General features: G+C 39.9%; 1 protein-coding gene and 1 pseudogene across 1 annotated transcript in view; both read right to left on the reverse strand.

The window, feature by feature from the left end:
- Window positions 1-1,236: 1,236 nt before the first annotated feature.
- SUCLG1 (succinate-CoA ligase GDP/ADP-forming subunit alpha) overlaps window positions 1,237-22,101 on the reverse strand; it is a 38,356-nt gene continuing 17,491 nt past the window's right edge. The window contains exons 4-9 of the mRNA XM_043917759.1: window positions 20,698-20,910; window positions 20,497-20,554; window positions 13,102-13,185; window positions 10,879-11,030; window positions 2,948-3,136; window positions 1,237-1,488 (exon numbers count right to left, since the gene is read on the reverse strand). Coding sequence (XP_043773694.1) covers window positions 1,462-1,488; window positions 2,948-3,136; window positions 10,879-11,030; window positions 13,102-13,185; window positions 20,497-20,554; window positions 20,698-20,910 — 723 coding nt within the window. The 3' untranslated portion in view covers window positions 1,237-1,461. The remainder of the gene's footprint in view (window positions 1,489-2,947; window positions 3,137-10,878; window positions 11,031-13,101; window positions 13,186-20,496; window positions 20,555-20,697; window positions 20,911-22,101) is intronic.
- Window positions 13,227-18,509, reverse strand: LOC122702535 (annotated as a pseudogene).

Genomic DNA, 22,101 nt, shown 5'->3' on the forward strand with positions numbered 1-22,101 from the left:
GAGACTGGAAGGGACTTCCTCCCTGGCCACCATGTCAGCTGGGCTGCCCTGAGCACAAGCAGGAGACAAGTTAAAGAATTTATGGAATAAAAAGATAAGAAAAAAAAAATACCCCCCCCCACAAAAGTTTTATGAAGCAACATCAAGATCTGGTAGAGCCCACCTTCACATATGCATAATGTATATTCTACCCAGGTAGCCTGTGGGATGGGGGTCATGAGCCCCACTTTCAAGATGAGGAAACAAATGAACAGGAACTAAGGTCTACTTGACCCAAAGCCCATCAAGACATGGTCCTTGGCCCAGGCAGAATATTTGGGCTGGATCCATCTCCCAACACCTGCTCTTTGCACCCTCAGCAGCCTATGCAAAGTCATGGAACACCTATTTTCCCAGTCTTCCAAACATCCTCCAGCCCCTCTTGGAATCACTTCCCCAGGCACCTCCCCAAAACAAGCTCTTTCCTGCCCCCTGCCTTTGCCGGAATATGTATCCTCCTTTTTGCATGGCTGGTACCTTCCCAGCCCTTAAGTACCTACTCATCACTCCTCCCTGGAAAGGCCTCCCCAAACAGCCTTCTTCAAGGTCTTCTTCTATTACTATTTCCAGAAGCTCTTGTTTCCTTCAGGGCAGCTACACAATGTGAGAATATTTTCTTGCTTCTCCACTGCAATTGTTTGTTAACAAGCTCCCTTTCAAACAAGAGGATGGCTAACTGCTTTCTCAAAGTGAAATGTCTGAAACCTCAAGCAAAGAAATGTAGGCTCTGGGTGGGGAAGGAAACAGCCCTCTGCAGAACCACAGAAAAACAAAGCATTATTGAAGACTCTCCACTTCCCAATTAGGCAAAAACTGAAACTTGGATGAGCTCCTGCCTATAATCCCAGTGATAATGATGGTGGCACTGGCAAAAATTAGGTTGCCTTATCACGTGCCAAGGACTTCATATATTTATCTCCAATCCTCAAAACTATCCTGGTAAGATGAAGACTATTATATATGTAGATATGAGAAAATTGTAATTCAGAGAAACTTAGTCACTCTGTATCTATGATAAATGCCAAACTGAAATGTTTATACTCATTCTCTCAAAAGTTTTAGTTAGAAAGTCCTCTACAGAGCCCAATGAAAGACACACACACGCACACAGGCATACATGTGCACACACAGCCTCCTCCAACTCTCCCCCTCTCCCCCATGCCCACGGTGGAACAATAAAAAGTCTCCAAAACCATATTCAAATCAAGTGGTAGATTTATTGGCTGCTTCTCTTATTTAGTGAGGTGAAAACACCTCAGTGTAGGACACTCTAAACCTTGTTTTGGCTTCCTGTTGTGCTGAAAAGACCAGCGACAGGTGGGCGGGCGGACGGTCAGTGGACATCAGAAGCAAACGGCCACCACTCCCATTGCTACAATGATTCATCCATAGGCTTAAGGAATTTTCTGTCTTGTTTTTCTTTCAGAGCATCTTCCTCTTTTCAAACTCCTTCAGGAACAGAGGAACAGGAGAAGGGAGAGGGGATAAAAAGATTAAAGCCTCAAATTACATTCATGATCAAAGTGATACTGAAACCTCTTGTCTTTAGGACCCCTTGAGCAACCAAAAATTATAGAGGTAAAATGTACCAGGATGAGGTGCTTGAACACAAAATGACAGCTTTCAATTGAGTCCGTGTCAGTCTGATTTCACTAAGCTAGATTCAGAACTTAAGACTTTATGTCTCCTAAATGCAGAGGCTGAGAGGTTTGGAATTATGCTTATTTTCTACTGCAGTATTACAGTTAGGAGCTGACAAACTTGATTGTGCTTATCCAAACATGTAATGCTATCTGTGAGCCACAACAGCCCTTTCAATAAGGCAATGGAAACAAGTTTATTTAGTTTCTCAGAGAATAAAACACAGATTCAGTTCAGATTTAAACAAAACGTCAAGAACCTCAGAAATATATGAAAAGGCAACAATACTGAAAATCAGTTTCTCTACATTGTGATAATTAGAATACAACAGGATGTGTAGGTGCCTGCTGCCACCTACTGGAGTAAAATGGTAATACATGCCTTCAATAAGAATTTAAGCATTTGCTTTTTCCCTTCCTCTTCTCTCAAATAAAGAAGATTCTTCCTCACAACACTCACTAACTACCCAGATTTCTTTTAAACACTACGGCACACAGTGGCATATTCCATACAACAGGATCATGCAAAGATTCAATAAACCAAGGAGTTTATTTTATTATCTCTAGGACAGTGCCAAAGAAGAATATGCCAAAACATGTTCCCTCCTGGGAAGACTATCTGGGCCTGTTTTCAGCATGTGTACAAAATTTTGGGGGTTTTTTGCTTTTTTTTTTTTTTTTTGGTAATGTCTATGATCATCATAAAAGTAAAGAGAGAGAGTCTTAAATGATCAATCAAAGAGATAGCCTGCCAAAAATCACTGCAAAGAGATTATGGAAGACCCCAACTAAAAATCCCCATCCTTGTCTTTAGTCTCCATCCATCCTGACTCCCAGTTTTTATTTCTTCTTAGTCAGTTTTCAACCTCTCTCCCTGGAAAAATACCTATGGGGTCAGCACAACTATACCCCCAAAGGCTCTCCATGGAAAAAAACAAAACACAAGGCAATTTTCTGCACCACTCCTAAAATGGAATTCACAGAACTTATGGACTCTGAAACCCTTTCTTGTAAATCCTATCTCACTACTCACAAAACAGCAAAGTGAAATGTTTATGAATCAAGTTTTTTAATCAGAACATTATTCCTGGTCATGCCCAATTAGGATATTAGGATCTTGGTGGGGTTGCTACAGACCGTTAAGTAGCAGACCAGAATGAAAGAAACAGGAGACTCCAAAGAAAAGACCACAGTTCCCCGGCCACCCGTGTGGCCTCCCACTGTAAGGCCCATGACCTCCGAGCATTCAGGCCACTGCTCCAGCTCACCTTGTAGATGGTGGTTCCCAGCTGTGCCGGGGACATGCTGACCACAACCCCAGCATTCTGCAGGGCTGCGATCTTCTCTTTAGCTCCACCTTTTCCTCCAGCAATGATTGCCCCTGCGTGACCCATTCTTCTGCCGGGAGGAGCAGTTAAACCAGCAATGAAGGACACCACAGGCTTGGCCTTGGGACCCTGGAAAGTGGGAATTTAAACACACTGATGAAGAAGTTGATCAAAACTGGACCTCCAATTCATGACTGCCAGAAAATGGCAAGTGGTTGGGGCCAGTCACTATAAGAAAACCAACAGAAATACTGAGCTATGACTGAAACTACTGCATTCTCCTTTGAGATGACTCAACTTTTCCTCCAAACTCACAAAAACAATCCTGAAGCAAAACTGTTAACTATTTAGATATTAAACTTCAACTTCACTGGCATAAGCTGATTTCCACACACACATGTGACTCTTTCATTTGAAAAAAAACAATTGAAAATACGTAAGTTATAGGATTTGTGATTATAACAAATTAAGACCCAGGTCAGGCTGTTTTGTCTTAATTCATTACTAGTTTACCTTTAATAAATTTGTTTAAAAGAGAAAGATAGCATATTGGAAAGGACTGAAGAGTGGGAGTCTCCAGGATCAATTTCCACTTGACTAAAGCGACAGGACCTTAGACAAGGCCCATCACCTCTAGACCTCTGCTGCCTCATCTATGAAACGAAATAGCTAAATTAGATTGGGAGCTGAGGGTTCTTTCTTCTGACATTATAGGATGTCTAAGAAGGAAGATCAGGACTGGTTTTATTCAATAAAAATCCATTCTAATGCACAACTGCTACATGCATAAACAGCACAGCATAACAGTAGATTCTGAGAATAAAAATAAAAACCCAACACACAGGAAATATAAGAATTCCTGTGGGAGGAAAAAAAAGAATTCCTGTGCTCTAGACTCATAATGTTGTTGGAGAAATAATATAAAATATATATATATCTCAATCATTTAATAGATGTCATGGAGCAACATATGAATATACAGTTATGTTTCACAGTGAGTGAAAATACCATGTTCACAATAGTAATTCAGAGGCAATAAGATATCCAGGTAAAACAGAGTTGCCTACAGAAAGCAGAACCTGAGCACAAGTAGAATCTGGGTGTCTTCAGGCACTATTATCTTCTCCCAGACCAGCAGTTCTCAAATCATTTGGTCTTGAGACCGCTTATAGTTACAAAAATGACTGTGGATCCCAAATAACTTTTTTTTAATGGAGATTATATCAGATATTTACAGTATTAGAAATTAAAGCTGAGAAATTTTATAAATATTTATTCTCTTAAAATAGTAATTTTTTAAAACTATTTTTAAAAAAACATTTAAGTGAGGAGAGTGGCATTATTTTACATTTTTGTCAATCTTAAGTGTCTAATTTAATAAGAGGCAAAAGGATTCTGATATCTGCTTTTCATTAGATCTACTGCAAAAATGTTATTTTGGCTGAAGTACAAGAGAAAATCTGGCCTCACACACATATGTACTAGAAAAAGGCAGAAATATTTTAATCTGTCAGATAACTGAGGATATTCTTTGACACTGAAACGAACCTCTTCAAGTGGTAATTTCTTAAAGGTTAGATGCAATGTTCCCTGGAGAAGGAAATGGAAACCCACTCCTGTGTTCTTGCCTGGGAAATCCCATGGACAGAGAAGCCTGGTGGGCTGTATAGTCCATGAGGTCACAAAGAGTCAGACACAACTGAACGACTAAAGATGATGATGATGCAATGCTGGAATCTGGAACCACAGTCCTTTGTTACTTTAAAATCCACTCATCTTTTTGGATCTTTTACCTATCATGATTTTGTAACATTCGTTGGTCGGAAGGAAAATATAGGTTCACCGAGTTACGGAGACATTCTAAATGCTGATAATATTTCATCATTCAATATCAACAAATCATTCTTCATTACCACCTTCAGCCTCATTAGAGAAGTCTTTAGTAGGGGGAAGTTGTCAAGTCCATGGTAGCAGAAACAAGTATTCTAAGAATATTCATTTGAAAGCTCAAACTTAATCATTGTCAACAAATGCAATGAGTTGTTTTCCTTGACAATACACACAAACACAGCAGGACTGCTTTGTTCATTGTTGAGAAAAGATTCACCAAATAAATACTCAATAACCAGTGTTCCTGGCAGTCACTCTTTCCAGTAAAACTGGTGGTCCATGAAAAAAGCAGCTAATTTAGCTCACAATTCAACTAGGACAGTGCTTTACTTTCCATTTCACCACAAAACTACTGACTTGAGGGTCAAGACTTTATAAAATTAGTAATCTTCACTACTTCATTAAGGACATTCTTAAATAAAATTGACTTTTTTTAAGTGCATGGCAGTGCAAGTTCACTGGCACAGTTTGCTTCCACTAACTTGACTCTCGTGAAGGCACCAGCATGCCAGATTCTACAGCTTCTACATGCTCTGACACTGCGGACTCCAGCCTCAGCCTCATCCCTCCTCCCTGCTCTGTCAGTTCAGTTCAGTGGCTCAGTCGTGTCCGACTCTTCGCGACCCCATGAACCGCAGCACTCCAGGCCTCCCTGTCCATCACCAACTCCCGGAGTTCACCCAAACCCATGTCAATTGAGCCAGTGATGCCATCTAGCCATCTCATCCTCTGTTGTCCCCTTCTCCTCCTGCCCTCAAACTTGCCCAGCATCAGAGTCTTTTCAAATGAGTTAGCTCTTCCCATCAGATGGCCGAAGTATTGGACTTTCAATTTCAACATCAGTCCTTCCAATGAACACTCAGGACTGATCTCCTTTAGGATGGACTGGTTGGATCTCCTTGAAGTCCAAGGGACTCTCAAGAGTCTTCTCCAACACCACAGTTCAAAAGCATCAATTCTTCCACATTCAGCTTTCTTTAAAGTCCAACTCTCACATCTATACATGACTACTAGAAAAACCATAGCCTTGACTAGACAGACCTTTGTTGGCAAAGTAATGTCTCTGCTTTTTAATATGCTATCTAGGTTGGTCATAACTTTCCTTCCAAGGAGTAACAGTCTTTTAATTTCATGGCTGCAATCCCCATCTGCAGTGATTTTGGAACCCCCTCAAAATAAAGTCAGCCACTGTTTCCCCATTTATTTGCCATGAAGTGATGGGACCGGATGCCATGATCTTAGTTTTCTGAATGTTGAGCTTTAAGCCAACTTTTCCACTCTCCTCTTTCACTTTCATCAAGAGGCTCTTTAGTTCTTCACTTTCTGCCATAAGGGTGGTGTCATCTGCATATCTGAGGTTATTGACATTTCTCCCGGCAATCTTGATTCCAGCTTGTGCTTCCTCCAGCCCAGTGTTTCTCATGATGTACTCTGCATAGAAGTTAAACAAGCAGGGTGACAATATAAAGCCTTGACGTACTCCTTTTTCTATTTGGAACCAGTCTGTTGTTTCATGTCCAGTTCTAACTGTTGCTTCCTGACCTGCATACAGGTTTCTCAAGAGGCAGGTCAGGTGGTCTGGTATTCCCATCTCTTTCAGAATTTTCCACAGTTTATTGTGATCCACACAATCAAAGGCTTTGGCATAGTCAATAAAGCAGAGATAGATGTTTTTCTGGAACTCTCTTGCTTTTTCGATGATCCAGCAGATGTTGGCAATTTGATCTCTGGTTCCTCTGCCTTTTCTAAAACCAGCTTGAACATCTGGAAGTTCACGGTTCACGTATTATTGAAGCCTGGCTTGGAGAATTTTGAGCATTACTTTACTAGCGTGTGAGATGAATGCAATTGTGCAGTAGTTTGAGCATTCTTTGGCATTACCTTTCTTAGGGACTGAAATGAAAACTGACTTTTTCCAGTCCTGTGGCCACTGCTGAGTTTTCCAAATTTGCTAACATATTGAGTGCATCACTTTCACAGCATCATCTTTCAGGATTTGAAATAGCTCAACCGGAATTCCATCACCTCTACTAGCTTTGTTTGTAGTGATGCTTCCTAAGGCCCACTTGATTTCACATTCCAGGATGTCTGGCTCTAGGTGAGTGATCACACCATCGTGATTATCTGGGTCGTGAAGATCTTCCCTGCTCTTTATCCTCCAGTAATGCCAGACTGCTCTGCCTCTGGGCCTCTGCTGAGAAAGTTCTCCATCCTCCTTGGATAGCTGGCAAATCTTGACTTACCTTTAAAGACGTGGCTCAAGCCTCTTCTTTAACCCTTCTGACTCTTCCTCCCACTCTCTCCACAAATTCCCTTCAGTTGCTCGTCTTCTGTTCAGTGACTCTGCTGTGCCTTTGATACTTTTCTATCATGACCCACAGCACACTGGCTGTGACTTATTCCCCACATACTCCTGTCCTAAATGATGACTCTGAATGCTGAGACTATGCTTTCATTTACTTCTGTATGTCCAACATCTACTATAGGAGAGATTTAAAAAGAAAAAGCTAAATCATTTATTCACTATGTGCTTTGCAAAGAATGTCAGCATCTGATATGTGAGTGGCACCACTTTCTGCTGGATCCCTGTCCCCATACTCAAATAGTGAGAATATTATATTAGAAGGGAACATGATTAGGGTGAACCTAGAATGTCTGACAAATGTATACTCCGTCCTGTTGTCAAAGAAGAGTCACTTGAGATTTTTTTCTTTAAGGACCGAAAAATACAATAGAAAAGACTATGAGGAAATGTAGTGTGGAACAGGACACAGAAATGTGAAAGACTAAAAACAAAAAGATGAGTTAGGATGGCACGAGTGGAATCCAAATAGATGCCGAGGACTGTGGCATCATGTCCCTGAGCCCTGCGACCTGACTCCTGACCCCTGACGGTGTAATGGAGAAGTCAGGCACACCTAGAGGGAACCTCAGCTCTGAAGTACTTACTACTGGCAAGTTGCCAGTTTCCTTACTCAAAAAAGGACAAAAACATCTACTCAAAGCATCAAGATAAAGGTTAAAAAACATTACTCCTGCAGATAACTACTGTCATTACAGTGATGATAATACAGTCCTCGGAGGACAGAAGATTACGGAGTATTTATTCACTCTGTGTCAGTTACCATGCTAAGCGTCTAGTATGTCACCTGCACTGTTCAACCTAGAAGCCTGTACACAGTAGGTCCTCGGTAAAATTTAGCTCCATGAGACCAATCAGTAATAGGAAAACATGGCAAATGAACAAAACGTAACGTTTAGCTTTTCCCATCAAGGGATTCATGTATTCTAAACACATTTTAAAATTCTCCGTTATCCATGGGGTCTGCATTGGAGAATTCAACCAACTGCACACAGGAAACGTCTGGTGAGGCAGGGGAAGAATCCCAGAAAAAAGCAAAACTGCCAAACTAACAACTATGTACACAGCATTTACATTTTATTAGGTATTGTAGGTAATCCAGAGATGATTTACAGTACAGGTGGGTATATGAAGGTTATATGCAAATTCTACACTGTTTTATATAAGGGACTTGAGCATCCACAGATTTTGGTGTCAGCAGGGGTACTGCCCGTGGACAGTGAAGGGATGACTATGTCATATTACCCTAAGTGGTTTTTTTTGTAAAATTAAGTCAGTTTTTAAATTTTAAACTTCACCTTTGTAAATTTGAGAGACTCATAACATTTTACTCTAGTCTCCTACCAATTCACCTACTCTTTCACTTATACACCATTTACTGTCTCCTAACATGCCGGAGGCTGAGCTGGGCAGCAAGGCTACAGCAGTTGCTTGCTCTCCACAAGAGCAAGAGTCAGGTGTTCGGCATGCCTGGCAGAAGGAACAAGCGAAGGCAAGCAAGGATGAAGACAAGCAGCACATGAGATGGGACATGGATCTGAAAAGGAGTGTCAGGGTAGTGTGTAGGCAGCTGGAAAGCCATGCTGTCTGCCCTTTAACCCACATGGATGGCAAACAGCAGGTTGGCCAGGTGGGAGGGAAAGGAGCAGAGACATCAGGAAAAAAATTACTGAGATGGTCCAGGTGAGATAAGATAAGAGACTGAACCGGAACAGAGGGACTAATTACTGATGATGATACTTTGAATCTCCACAAACTGCTAAGATCTCGGGTAACTGAAGGGAAGCAAGAGCTGAGAGAGAAGTACAACGTTGTTTATACACCATGAACAGTTACACTTAGGGAATAAGCACAAAGGGTAAATCTGGGAAAGGATAAAGACGAGAAGGGCCAGGAGGATGAATGGAGGCTGCTGCTGACTTCAGCCAAAGCAGGGCCAGCGTGGAGCGCAGACCCCACAGCAGCCCGCCAACAGTGCTCACCACACGCCCGGGGCAGCTCTGCACCATGTATCTCCACAGCCCTACAAGAGCACCGAGGGAAGCTCGACTGTGCCCCTCTTTAGCCAACGAGGAAACTGAGGCACAGTGAAGTTAAGGAACATGCCCTAGGTCACACAGCTTCTAAGCGGCAGACAAAACCTAACCGCTGAGGATTAGAAAATAAAGAAAGAGACCCAGAGAGTAAAGTAAAAGCATCAGTCGCTCTGTCATGTCTGGCTCTTTGCAACCCCATGGACTGTAGCCCGCTAGGCCTCTCTGCCCATGTAATTCTCCAGGCAGGAATACTGGAGTGGGTAGCCATTCCCTTCTCCGAGGGATCTTCCCGACCCAGGGATTGAACCCGGGTCTCCTGCACTACAGGCAGATTCTTTTCCATCTGAACCACCAGGAAAGTTTACCAGAATAAAAGGAACTCTTAAAATTACCACTGAAGAAAAACATGTAGATTCAAAAGAGCCTTTGAAAATTCCTTCAATTACATATAAATATGGAGAAGGAAATGGCAACCTGCTCTAGTACTCTTGCCTGGAAAACTCCATGGACAAAGGAGCCTGGTAGGGGGGCTATAGTCCATGGGGTTGCACAGAGTCAGACACAACTGAGCAACTAAACAACAACAATACATAAACATGCATCGTTTTGCATAGGCTATTCTGCAGGTGATAGCATCTTTTCCTTTAACTCCGGTACTCATTATTTTTCTGTGGCATTTAATTTTGACACACTTACTCTCAATTTCTTTCACAAGCACAGACACAAGTTCTCTCTGTCCTCTTGCCCGGCCCCCTGAAGATTCACCTTCACTCTTCACTCATTCGTCAGTGTCAGGGACACCCTGGAAACCATCTGCATGCTCTCCCCAGGCCCTGGCCACAGTAATTCAGAGCACACACACTCAGTGATGGGGGGAGGGGACTGTCGGGCACCAAGCTGCTCCTGTCTTTACCATGCCCCCCGCTCTCTTCCTACCACCCTCCTTCACTCCAGAAACAGAGCTTAATTCTGTTAAGTTAAATGCAATTATGATACAACACCACACTGTTCTTTTTTGTTTAATTCAAAGGGAGAGGCAACAAGGAAAGCCTTCACAGGACAGTCAATAAAGCTTTTCCACTTGACCTTTGAAGCAAAGTGCTACTCTATGAGGAAAGACTGAAGCTAGAGGGAGACAAGATCCTGGAAAAGGGTATAAAGGACAGGATCACTAGACAGCCAGCCTTGACAAAGAGAAAGAACACACATCCCCCGAGGTCAGGAGAAAGGACATCAATGACAGGTGAAAATGGAAACGCGCAGGTCAAGTGAGAGCTTTCAGGCTGATGGCCTGAAAGTTCTCCATTTAGCAGACGACCTACCAGGAAGTAAAAGGAGATTCCTAGAGGGAGGATTGATTAGAGAAGCCAAGAACAGGCATCAAGGGAAATGGGGAGGAGAATCAACCCAGAAAGAGTCCCACATTTCCTGAGTGGCCAGTGTTCCAGGCTCAGCTCAATAAGATTTAATTTTACCTTTCATGTTTGCTTAAAAAATTCATCTTTAAACAAAAACAACTTCTAAAGCAAACCTGCGATATTATTCAAGAGCAAAGAGCTGTATCTTTCCATAGCCAAACTTACTGAATTATGTTGCTTCAAAAATTCTGCAGCATTTTCTTCAGCATTACCGCCAATTTCACCAATCAATATGATGCCTTCTGTGGCCGGATCATTCAGAAAGATTTCAAGGCAGTCTGTAAAGTCTGTTCCATTGAAAGGATCGCCTCCAATGCCTGGAAAAGTCAAAGAATATCAACACCCTCTGAAAATTAAGTCAGGAAATATTGTTTCAACAGGTTTCTTATTTTGCCTACGCCCTTCTTACAAGTATTTTTAAATGTGTTATCACTCTTGCATTTAACATTTAAAAAATCATAAAATGCTAAACTTATTTCTGCTTATAATACTACATGAATGTTAAATGGTGGTTGGGTCTTGCTAGTCACAAAAAGAGCCATCTTTTTCTTTGTCTCCTTATCAAGACTCTTCCCCCCTCCCAAAATTACTCCTACATAGCTCTTTAATAATAAGCATTCTATATAGTTTCCCTAATTAGAAGAATGTTACTTTTGAAAACACATTAGCTTTTTCAGGAATACAGTTACTCTTTAGTAAGTTATAACTTTTAATCACTGACTTCTGGTGAGTAGCTCAGTATCAGTACTTTGTATATAATAGGCAATTAATTCTGAAATTAAAAATAATTATACTATTTAATATTATAATAAAAATAATTATACTACTTAATATTATAATCAAAAAGTTTCCTTTATCATCTCCTAGCACAAAAGGTTAATGAAGTATAATAGTATCTTAATTAGCTCACGGGGTGGGGGGTGTATCTGTATGCTATTACCCTCACCTGGTGTGTGGGTGTGGGTGTCTATATGTTATTACCCTCACTGTGGTAGTTTGTTGTGATTTGTTATTGCTCACATGAACCGCAAACCTTATTAACATACTGGAGACTTAATGCCATATTAGAAATACTGGATATCTGTAATTCTTCTACAGTAAAAAAAGAAAAAATAAATAAATTTCTTTGCACTAAGTAACTGTCTGATGAGGGACACTGCAGAGGAACCACCCCCAAGTTAAGACACATGTCCCTGCAGTGGGTGGGGTAGGTGTCCTGATCCCTCTTCCCTCTAACCTGGAATGGGAGATGACAGAGACCACACACAGGGGCTCTACCACAAACACACGGCTTTTCAGCACAAGTATTAGATGGGATTCAAGTCAAGATTCCCTCCACTGGGGGCCACTTTCTAAATTTTTAAGTCATAAACTTACTGAAGGCAGGATTGGCTTCCTACTCTTGAAGGCATGGCTCAAGAATGAAGCTGAGGAAGGGGAGCAGCATCGACTGAGTTCAAACCACGTGTCAGGTCTGTGCCTTAGCACACATCAGACCTGCCATTTCCTCATCATCATACTCTCTGTGAGAGAGGAATTACTACTCTCAACTTACAGATTAAAAACAGAGCTAGAGAAGATGGAACTTACCACACTATTGCAAAACCTTTTATTTTCTATCACGTTAAGTTATCTTGTCTTGAAGATTGTGCTTTTGCACATAGAAAAGCTCATTTAATGTCTAATACTGATTTTATCAATTTGAGTCAATAAAAATACTCCAGGGTTATATTTCAAAATTTTTTTTATCATCAAAAGTTGCCTTTGAAAAGCTTTTAAAAGATGGTCTAAAAACATGAAGGAATTGATATAAAAATAAGAAATTTGCCTGGCTTTTGGCAAAAAATATCAAAATTATTTTAAAATGTAAAAACTCTTTTGTAAATGGGAGGCAGTATGATGGGGCAAAGAGCTCACCCTCCTCCATACCAATCAAGTGACCACAGGACTCTGTGCCAGCTTGGCAGGGCCTCACAGGGGTGCCTCTGCAGAGTGAGACAATGATTGGCAGAGAAGTCGGTGCCTGTGAAGCGCTGACTGACAGCTGGCAATGGTAACACAGTGCCAATTACACTGACCAAAGTCCTGTCTTGAAGGACCACTGCTTCACGACAACCAAAGTGAGTCCTGTTTTCAGGGACAAAGGCTCTCCAGGAGCCATACACCCCAGGACGTTTGATCTGAAATGTGGGAGTTAAATCCTGGACCATGAATCCTGAAAATGTAACAGCCAGCTTCATGTATAAGCAAATTAAACTCAAGATCATAACATCTTTTTCATAAAATGACATCAAAATCTCTCACAAATAATCAAACCAATAATTATTATTACACCTATTCAGTGAAGACACTGAACTCTAATAAAATGAGTTTAGAAAAAGTCCTTACCAACACACAAAGACTGCCCCAATCCAACTTGTGTTGTCTGGTGAACCGCTTCATAAGTCAGGGTGCCGGATCTAGACACGATACCTTAAAGAAGGAGAACTCAGAAATATTAGAGTGCTCATGTGACTCTCATATAGTAAAATAAATCACAAACACACATATATAAAGAACCCATCCCACAATTTGTCCTCCAAACAAACACGACCATCAGGTCATGGAATAAGGAAAAAAGGCCTAAATTACAGCAGGGAGGTTTTAAAAGTTAGAACAAGAAAGGATTTTATTAATTAGGGTTTTTTTTTTTAATATAAAACATTTAATTTATTGGTTTTTTTTGATGCATCACCAGTGTATTACAACTGAGCCACTTGTTTTGTAGCCTCATCAACATTAACTGTGGTACATTTTCATGACACTGCTGAGAAATGAACTGTTTCTTCAGAGATTCAATGGAAAGGCTTTTTGGGTAGTTTGCAAGTTTCTTCTGTATATCTACAAGAGTTTGATTCACTCTTTTAACTTTTTAATCATTCACAATGTTTATCTTCTTAAGATTAGTGGTAACTGGTTTCGCTTTATTTTTAACCCTGAAGTTTTTTTGGCTGGCTATGTGGAATACATTCCTGGACCTCTGCCCTCTTAGTTTGTTCCTGGCAGTTGTCCTTCACCAGGCCTCCAAGAAAGACCCTTGTGTGGCTTCTCAAGTTTCAAGTGATGCCATCTGTACGCACGCAATCCAGCTAGTTAGGGTTGTTTTATGACTACAAAAGCAGTTAAGAGATATCTGAAGTCTTCCACAAAAAATGACCTTCTAGTGTAAAATGGAACACTAAATCTATATAAAGGTCCATATGGAAAAAAAGAAGGCATAAATTTCCAGTATTAACCTTTGGTTAATAACCCCAGTTTCAGAAAATACATTCATAGTTAGGCTTCCTGTCTCCTGACCACACAGATTCCTCAAGTCAGAACCCTGCTTTCCTACATTGATCAGTAGAGACCACCAATGCTGTTGGAGATTCTGCAGTGATTGTCTTTTCTGTTGGACTTATAACTTCCAGGGGTTAGTAAACGAGACTGTTTTCCCCACCCCTGCGTTCCCCATATAGAGTACAGTTCAGGCACAAAAGGAATTCAGTAAATATGTACCGAATAGGTAAAAACTGAAAACTGATGGAGTACAATTACCCTCTTAAACAAAATCTAACTGGTGATAGTTATAAGACCAATCACTGGTTGGACCCTATCCCACGACAAATGACAACCAATAACACCATACCCCATGTGTCTCACTCATCAGTTTTTCCCCACTCTCAGGAGCTTCCTGTCTATAACCTCTCTCCTCAACATAGTCCTTCCTTTATAAGACCTTTCATAAATGAGAAGGGTAGATAGGTAGGTAACACCTATGTATATTTGGTGCATTTAGCTTTCAAATCAAAGACAATAAGTAACTTAGTTGTATTTCTTTGTATGTAATTACCTAGTCTCCTTTACATTCCTACTTGATTCTTAAGACAGAATTATGTTCCTGTTCATGTAACAAACACCCTAGATTACTGGGAAGCACAACTATTTTATTTATTCCAGCCTTTCTTTTTTGATGATCAGTATAATAATCAGTGAATAGCAGTACTAGGATTTTATCATTCTTTTAAGGGAATTTCATCTAAAATGAAAGTGATATATAATTTATATAAATGCAAAGTACACACATTTAAGGTAATGAAAGCAATGTTTTTAGGGTAGATTACTCCTGCCATCCTTGAAGTATATATATAGTAAGAGAGACTATCACTTAAAAATATCTACCATAGGGATACTTCTGCTTCCAAAGAGCAGAGGTATTTTCCTGTATTCTTGCTGCTAAATACAAATAAAAATCCTGAACACTACATATAAAACAAATACAAGAAATCGCTGAAAGTTAGATAGAAGGTAGAGTCCTAGAGACCTTGAGACTCCAGTAAAACAATGAAGTGTTTCCAAGTTGCCTTTTGCCTCACGTGTCCCAGATACAAAGATAAAGAAGCTCGCATCCTAGAAACACACAAAGGCACAGAACTCCCTACCCAAACAGCAGCTCTCTTTAGCGAAAGAACCAAGAGAAGGACAGCCTAGCAAAACAGAAAACTTTCAGACAATAACCACTCCATACCAACTATGCACTACAGAAAAACTGGCTCCACCTGTACTCACATAGTGAAGTTGCTCAGTTGTGTCCGACTTTTTGCGACCCCATGGACCTACCAGGGGCCTACCAGGCCCCTCCATTCATGGGATTTTCCAGGCAAGGGTACTGGAGTGGGTTGCCATTTCCTTCTCCATAAGCAAAGGCCAAAAAAGAAACCCAGACTTTACATTTACAAGGCTGTAATAAGGCACCCTGGCAGCACGCCCACCAGCATGTACACAACCAGGCTCTTCATCTACACAAGCTGGTACTGAGTCCCGCCCCACTCCCACAGGGTCAGGTGAAAACCAGGTGAAAAGCCTGGATGTCATCCTCATCTGGCAGCACTGAGGCCTCTTTCCTTTTCCTGGGATCAGAAAAGGCCTAGTGGAGAATCACGGCTTTTACTACTGCCCAGCAATAACAACTCCATCCTCACTAGTGTCAGGGGAGACCAAGTAAGGAGCTGGAACTGTTCTCCCCAGTGAGCAGGAGCCCACCCACTCTGGCAATAGAAGCAAGAAGAGAACTTGGACTTCTGCCTCCACCTGGCAGGAACAAGGTACCTCCCCCACATTCCCTGCTGAAGCAGTGTGAATTAAGTCAGCTAAAACAGAAGGTTCACATAAAACCCAGACCTCATTATATAGTAGCCCACACTTTCAGGTTTCAACCAAAGATCATCTGACCTACCAAAAATCAGGAAGATCTCAAACTGAATTAAAACAACAACAACAACAAAACAATCAATAGATGCTAATCCCAAGATGAAGGGATGTTAGAATTATCTGACAAGAAATTTGAAGAAGTCATGATAAAAACACTTTCAATAATTATGAACATCCTTGAAATAAATAAAAAAACAAGCTTTATCAAAGAAATATGAAGGAAGTCTCAGTTCAAAAAAAAAAAAAGAAAGAAAAAGAAGACATATAGGGACCAAATGGAAATTTTAGAACTGAAAAATACTATAACCAAAGCTAAAAGCTCAGTGGATGAGTTAAATAGAATAATGGAGAGCAGAGAGGAAAAAAATCAGTGAAATGAAAGATAAAACAATGGAAATTATCCCACCTGAATGGCAGAAAGAACAGACTAGGAAAAAACAATGAGCAGAACCTCAGGGACCTATGGAACTATAATAAAAGATTGAATATTCCTGTATGACAGTCCTGGAAGGAGAGAAAAAAGAACATGGGGCTGAAACAGTGCTTGAAGAAATAATGTTTTACCAAATTCAAAATTTTATGAAACTTAAATCTACATGTGAGAAGGTGAGCAAACTAAAAACAGGATAAATCCAATGAAATTCACACCAAAACCTCTAATATACTTCAGAAAATCAAAATAGGACTCCCCCCGCAAAAAAAAAAAAAAAAATCTTGAAAGCAGCAAGAGAAAAATAACACCTTCCTATACATGAAAAAACCACTCAAATGATATCAGTTTTCTCATCAGAACCCATGGGATCAAGAAATGGGTCAACATTTTTTAACTACTAAAAGAACTGTCAACCCTAAATCCTGTACCCAGTGATGTTAGTCTTTATGAATGAAGGGGGAATAAAAACATTTTCAAAAGGGGAAAGTAAAGAATTTGTTGCCAACAGTTCCATCATAAAAGAATGGCTAATATATTAATAAGGTCTCTGGAAAGAAGAGAAGTGATAAAAGAAGGAACCCTGGAGCCTCAAGAACGAAGAACACAGTAACAAGCAAAACATGGATAGTTGAAAAGACTTTCTCTGGAGTGTCCTAAAAGGAAGAAATAAAACTATCCCTATTTGTAGATAACATGGGTTGTCTAACATAGAAAATGCTAAGGAGTCTACCAAGAAACCCCTAAGGTCTACAGCAATACGGCAAGATATAAGATAAACAAAAATTAGTTGTATTTCTGTACATTAGCCACAGGCACATGGACACCAGAATTAAAATACAATAAAATTTAAAATTTTTTTTTTAATAAAAAGAAATACTTAGTGTAAATCTAACAAAACACACAGTGGACTTTCATGTTAAAAATTATACAATGCTCATGAAGGAAATCAAAGGCAATCTAAGTAAATGAAGATATACTGCATTCATGGACTGGAATATTAAACAGAATAAACATGTCTATTCACCTGAGACTGACATATAGATTTAACACAATTTACATAAAAATCCCAGCAATAATTTCTGTAGATAGAGACAAGATTACCTTGAAATTATATGAAAAAGTAAACTAGAAAAGTTAAAATAATTTTTTAAAAAGTACAAAGAAGCAATCTATCCAATTTTAAGAGTTATTATTTCAACATAGCATTAAATTTGTGCAGTATTGATGAAACCCAGAATTAGATCAACACAAATAAGAAGCTTACTGACAAAAATACAAAAGCAATTCAATGAAAGATGATCTTTTTAATAAATGGTGCTGAAGCAACTAAACACAAATAGACAAAAAGAATTCTGATCTAAATCTCACGCCTAGAAAAATTACTTGAATTGGACTATGGGATTTAAGTGTAAAACTACAGAACTTTCAGGAATTCACTGGCAGTCCAGTGGTTAGGACTCTGCAGTCTCAATGCTGAGGGCCTGGGTTCAATCCCTAGTCAGGGAACTATTAATAAAATCCCACAAGCTGCCGTGCAGCACAGGCAAGCAAATAAAAATACATAAAACTACAAAACTTTCAGGAAAAAATAGGTACTTAAGGCAAAGCAAAGAGTTATTAGACTTGAAGTCAAAAGCATATTTCACAAAAGAAAAAAATCAATAAGTAAGATTTCATCAAAATGAAAAAACTTTTGCTCTCTGAAAGATCCTGTTAAAAGCATGAAAACACAAGCTACAGATTGGGAGAAAATACTGGCAAGCCACATATCCAAAAAAGTACTAGTATCTAGAATACAGAAAGAACTCTCAAAACTCAACAGTAATCAATTAGACGAGGGACAAAAAAACACAAAGAAACATTTCACTGAAGAAGATACAGTGAAGTCGCTCAGTCTTGCCCGACTCTTTATGACCCCACGGACTGTAGCCTACCAGGTTCCTCCATCCATAGGATTTTCCAGGCAAGAATACTGGAGTGGGTTGCCATTTCCTTCTCCAGGAGATCTTCCCTACCCAGGGATTGAACCTGGGTCTCCTGCATTGTAGGCAGACACTTTACCGTCTGCCACCACAGAAGAAGATATACAGATGACAAACAAGTACCCGAAAAGATGTTCAAGATCATTAGCCATTAGGGGAATGTACATTAAAACCACCATGAGGTTATCACTGAACACTTATCAGAATGGCTAATATAAAAACAGTGACTACAAATGCTGGCACGGATGCAGAAAAACTGGATCACAGGTACACTGGTGATGGAAAGGTAAAACAGTATAGCCACGATGGGTAATAATTTGGCAGTTTCTTAAATAACACACAACTATTATCCAACCCAGCAACTGCACTCCTGAGCATTCATCCCAAAGAAATGAAGATTTTTTGTGTTATACAAAAACTAGTACACAGATGTATACAACAGACTTACTTTTAATAGCCCCAAACTGGAAATAATTCCAGTATCTTTCAACATGTGATTGGTTCAACAAACATTTGTACCCTAGAATACTACTCAGTCATAAAAAGGAATGAACTACTGATACAATAATCTGAATGAATCTCCAGAGAATTATACCGAGTATAAATAGCCAATCTCCAAAGGCTACATACTATATGCTCTCATTTATATAGCATTCCTGAAATTTAAAAAATTTAGGAAAAAAAATAAGAGGATTATTAGATTCCAAGGATTAAGAAGGGAGTAGCAGCAGGAAGGAAGTGGATATAGCTATAAAATGTTAAGATGAGGGATTCCTGTAGTGATGGAAAAATTCTTTATGTCTGTCATAATGTCAATATACTAGCTGTGACATGGCATTATAGTTTTACAAGATGTTATCACTGGGGGACAGTGAATAAAGGGTACACAGAGATCTGTCCGTATTATGATTACATGTGAATTTATAATTATCTAAATATGAAAAGTTTAATTAAAATAAAAATTTTAAAAAGATGTAGGAGTCAAGTGTGTAACATGAGGTTGAGAGTAAAAAGTCTAACATAAATGCAAAAATACTGCATCATTAAATATCAATTTGGAATCTAATCACTTTCTTCAATTACACTCAATTAGCTGTTATACAATTTTAGTTATCATTAACACAAACTAGAAAGCCACTATACTGTTGCACTGCTATTATATTACATGATGTCCCCTTCAGAAATACCCAAGAGACTGAAAATTCCTTCCTTTCCCTAAACACTTAATTTAAGGACTGGAAGTTAATGAGGCTTCTGAGAATATTAGTACTGGTATCAAAATAGGAATAATTAGTACAAAAAAGGTCATCTTTTCTCCACCACCTCCTTGAAAATCTTGTAGTGTCATGTATTCCTTTCAGGTGAATTTTTTTTAAAGTCCTTTAAATTAAAGGCAGTCTCCCAGAGGACTTCTTCATCAATGTGTTATGGCCATCTCAAGAACCAAGGTCTAAAGAACTTTCCTAAACTTCTCTTAGTTGTTTTTGAGGTTTATGGGCCCCTCAAAAAGCAGGGTTGTGATCAGAAAGGCAACTCAGTACAGGCCCATAAAGCCTAAGTACAGAATGCCTGGAACATTCAGACATTGATGGTGCGAGTTTAGAACACAGTGTCTTTGCAGATCTATTTGGTAACTTCTTAAAAAGTTGAACACACTTTGACCCTATGACTTAGCAATTCTACTTCAAGCATTTTACCCACAAGAAAGGAAAACGTACCCACAAAAAGGCCTGTACACAAAAGCTTACTTTAACCTTATTCGTAATGACTCAAACATGGAAGTAACAGAAATGTTCATCAATGGGAGAATGGGCAAACAAACTGTGATATAATCACTCAATAAAATATTACTAAGTGATAAAATTATGGATACATGCAAATACATGGAAAAATCCATAGTGTGCTTGAGCAGGAAAAGAATCTTAAAAAAACTCAAAAATATCTTGATTCTGTAGAATCAGTGTTCCTCAAACATTAATTCAGGACACAGAATCAATTCACTATAGAACTTTCAAGGTAAACTCTCTTAAAGTTGAAAGAATTAAAATGAATTTGATTTGTACCATCAAATCTCTTTGTGAATTTTGAGAATAGGGGCAAGAAATTTTGTTTTATAATCTGTAAGAAATACATACTCACCGACTCTTCCTTTCTTGTGAATATGGCCAGGCATGATGCCAATTTTGCATTCTCCAGGCTAAAGGAAAGTAATTCACAGTATCAGAAAAGTGAAAAAAAAACTTTAACTCCAAGATCATACACACAAATATACTTGGACTGACTCAAAGTTAGCCAGCCTGTGGAGGCTGAACCTGGGCTCATTTCGTTTCGCGCACTCACATTGATGACCCCGGGGCAGTTCGGCCCGACCAGCCTGGTCTTTCCCTGGCGCAGCAGCTTGTGCTTGACCCGCACCATGTCCTGCTGCGGGATACCTTCGGTGATGCACACGACCAGGGGCACCTCCGCCTCGATAGCTTCATCAATAGCAGCAGCAGCAAAGGGAGGCGGGACATAAATGACAGACGCTGTCGCCCCAGTCTGTTCTTTGGCCTGAAACATTAATACAAAGCACTTTACTATAGGTTCAGTCAGACACTTTGTAAAACAAACTCAATACCATGGCTTTAATGATATCATGGGATCAGGAAAGGACATCACCAGGAGACACTGGGATGGCTTCATTCTTCCCATTAACTAGCTCACTCTGCTGTCAGAAAACAGCAGAGTTAAGTGTGGCCTCCTCTCTGCCCCACTGGGACACCCCTCGAAACTGGAAGGTTCTGTGACCTCCCCGTCCTTCAGGCGATGTGACAGCAAATCAGCACACACGAAAGCACTGACTGGCGTTTAGGTCCCCTCATTCCTCGGCCACGTTTATTTCTGTTCTTCAGCAAGGCACTTATCACCCATTCAGTACAAAAGGCCCTGCATCTCCTCAGGAGAAAAGGACTAGTGAGCCCCAAACTTCAGAACTCAGCTCTCAAACATGTTTTTAAAAATATTATCAAACCATGGAACTTCTATGCTGGCCCAGTAGTTAAGAATCTGCCTTCCAGTGCAGGGGACTCAGGTCCAATCTCTGGTCAGAGAACTAAGATCCCACATGCCACGGGGCTAGAACTAAGCCCATGTGCTGCAGCCTCTGAGCCCACACACCAAAACCACGGAGTCTGCAGGCTGCAACTAAGGCCCAATGCAGCCAAAATAGACAAAAATTTTTTAATTAAAAAAATAAAAATAGATCAAAGAATAAATATTATCAAGAGGAAGCAAAATGAAGTAGTTTTATTCCTAGCTGCCAATTTTTACTCTAATACATGCTGACTAGAAATAAGATAAAATACACATGCGTACACCACAGAACAAGCATCGGTCATATAAGGTTAAGAGTCTACGCTACATCACCCCTCACAATGCAAGGCACTTAAAGACCACCACTGTGGCCACTGTTCTCTCTGTGATCTTCTATACATTTTGTACATGTATCAATACAGATGTAGCCTTCCACCTACTTCCACATGTGGCCATGACCCTTTTCCTATAACGGAAGCTCCTTGAAGACAGAGATAGTCAGTGTCTCTGACTCTCCAAGAGAGGCAGCACCTATTCTGTGAGAGGCCCTGAGAAAGACTATGCAACCCTGCCTGCTTACTACCCTATCTACAAATCAAGATGTAGAGGCCAAGAAATACTAAATAACTCGCATGAGGTCACAGAGCTGGGAAGTGGCAGAGCCAAGAT

The sequence above is a fragment of the Cervus elaphus genome, chromosome 11 (genome assembly GCF_910594005.1).
Source record: "Cervus elaphus chromosome 11, mCerEla1.1, whole genome shotgun sequence".
NCBI lineage: Eukaryota > Metazoa > Chordata > Mammalia > Artiodactyla > Cervidae > Cervus > Cervus elaphus.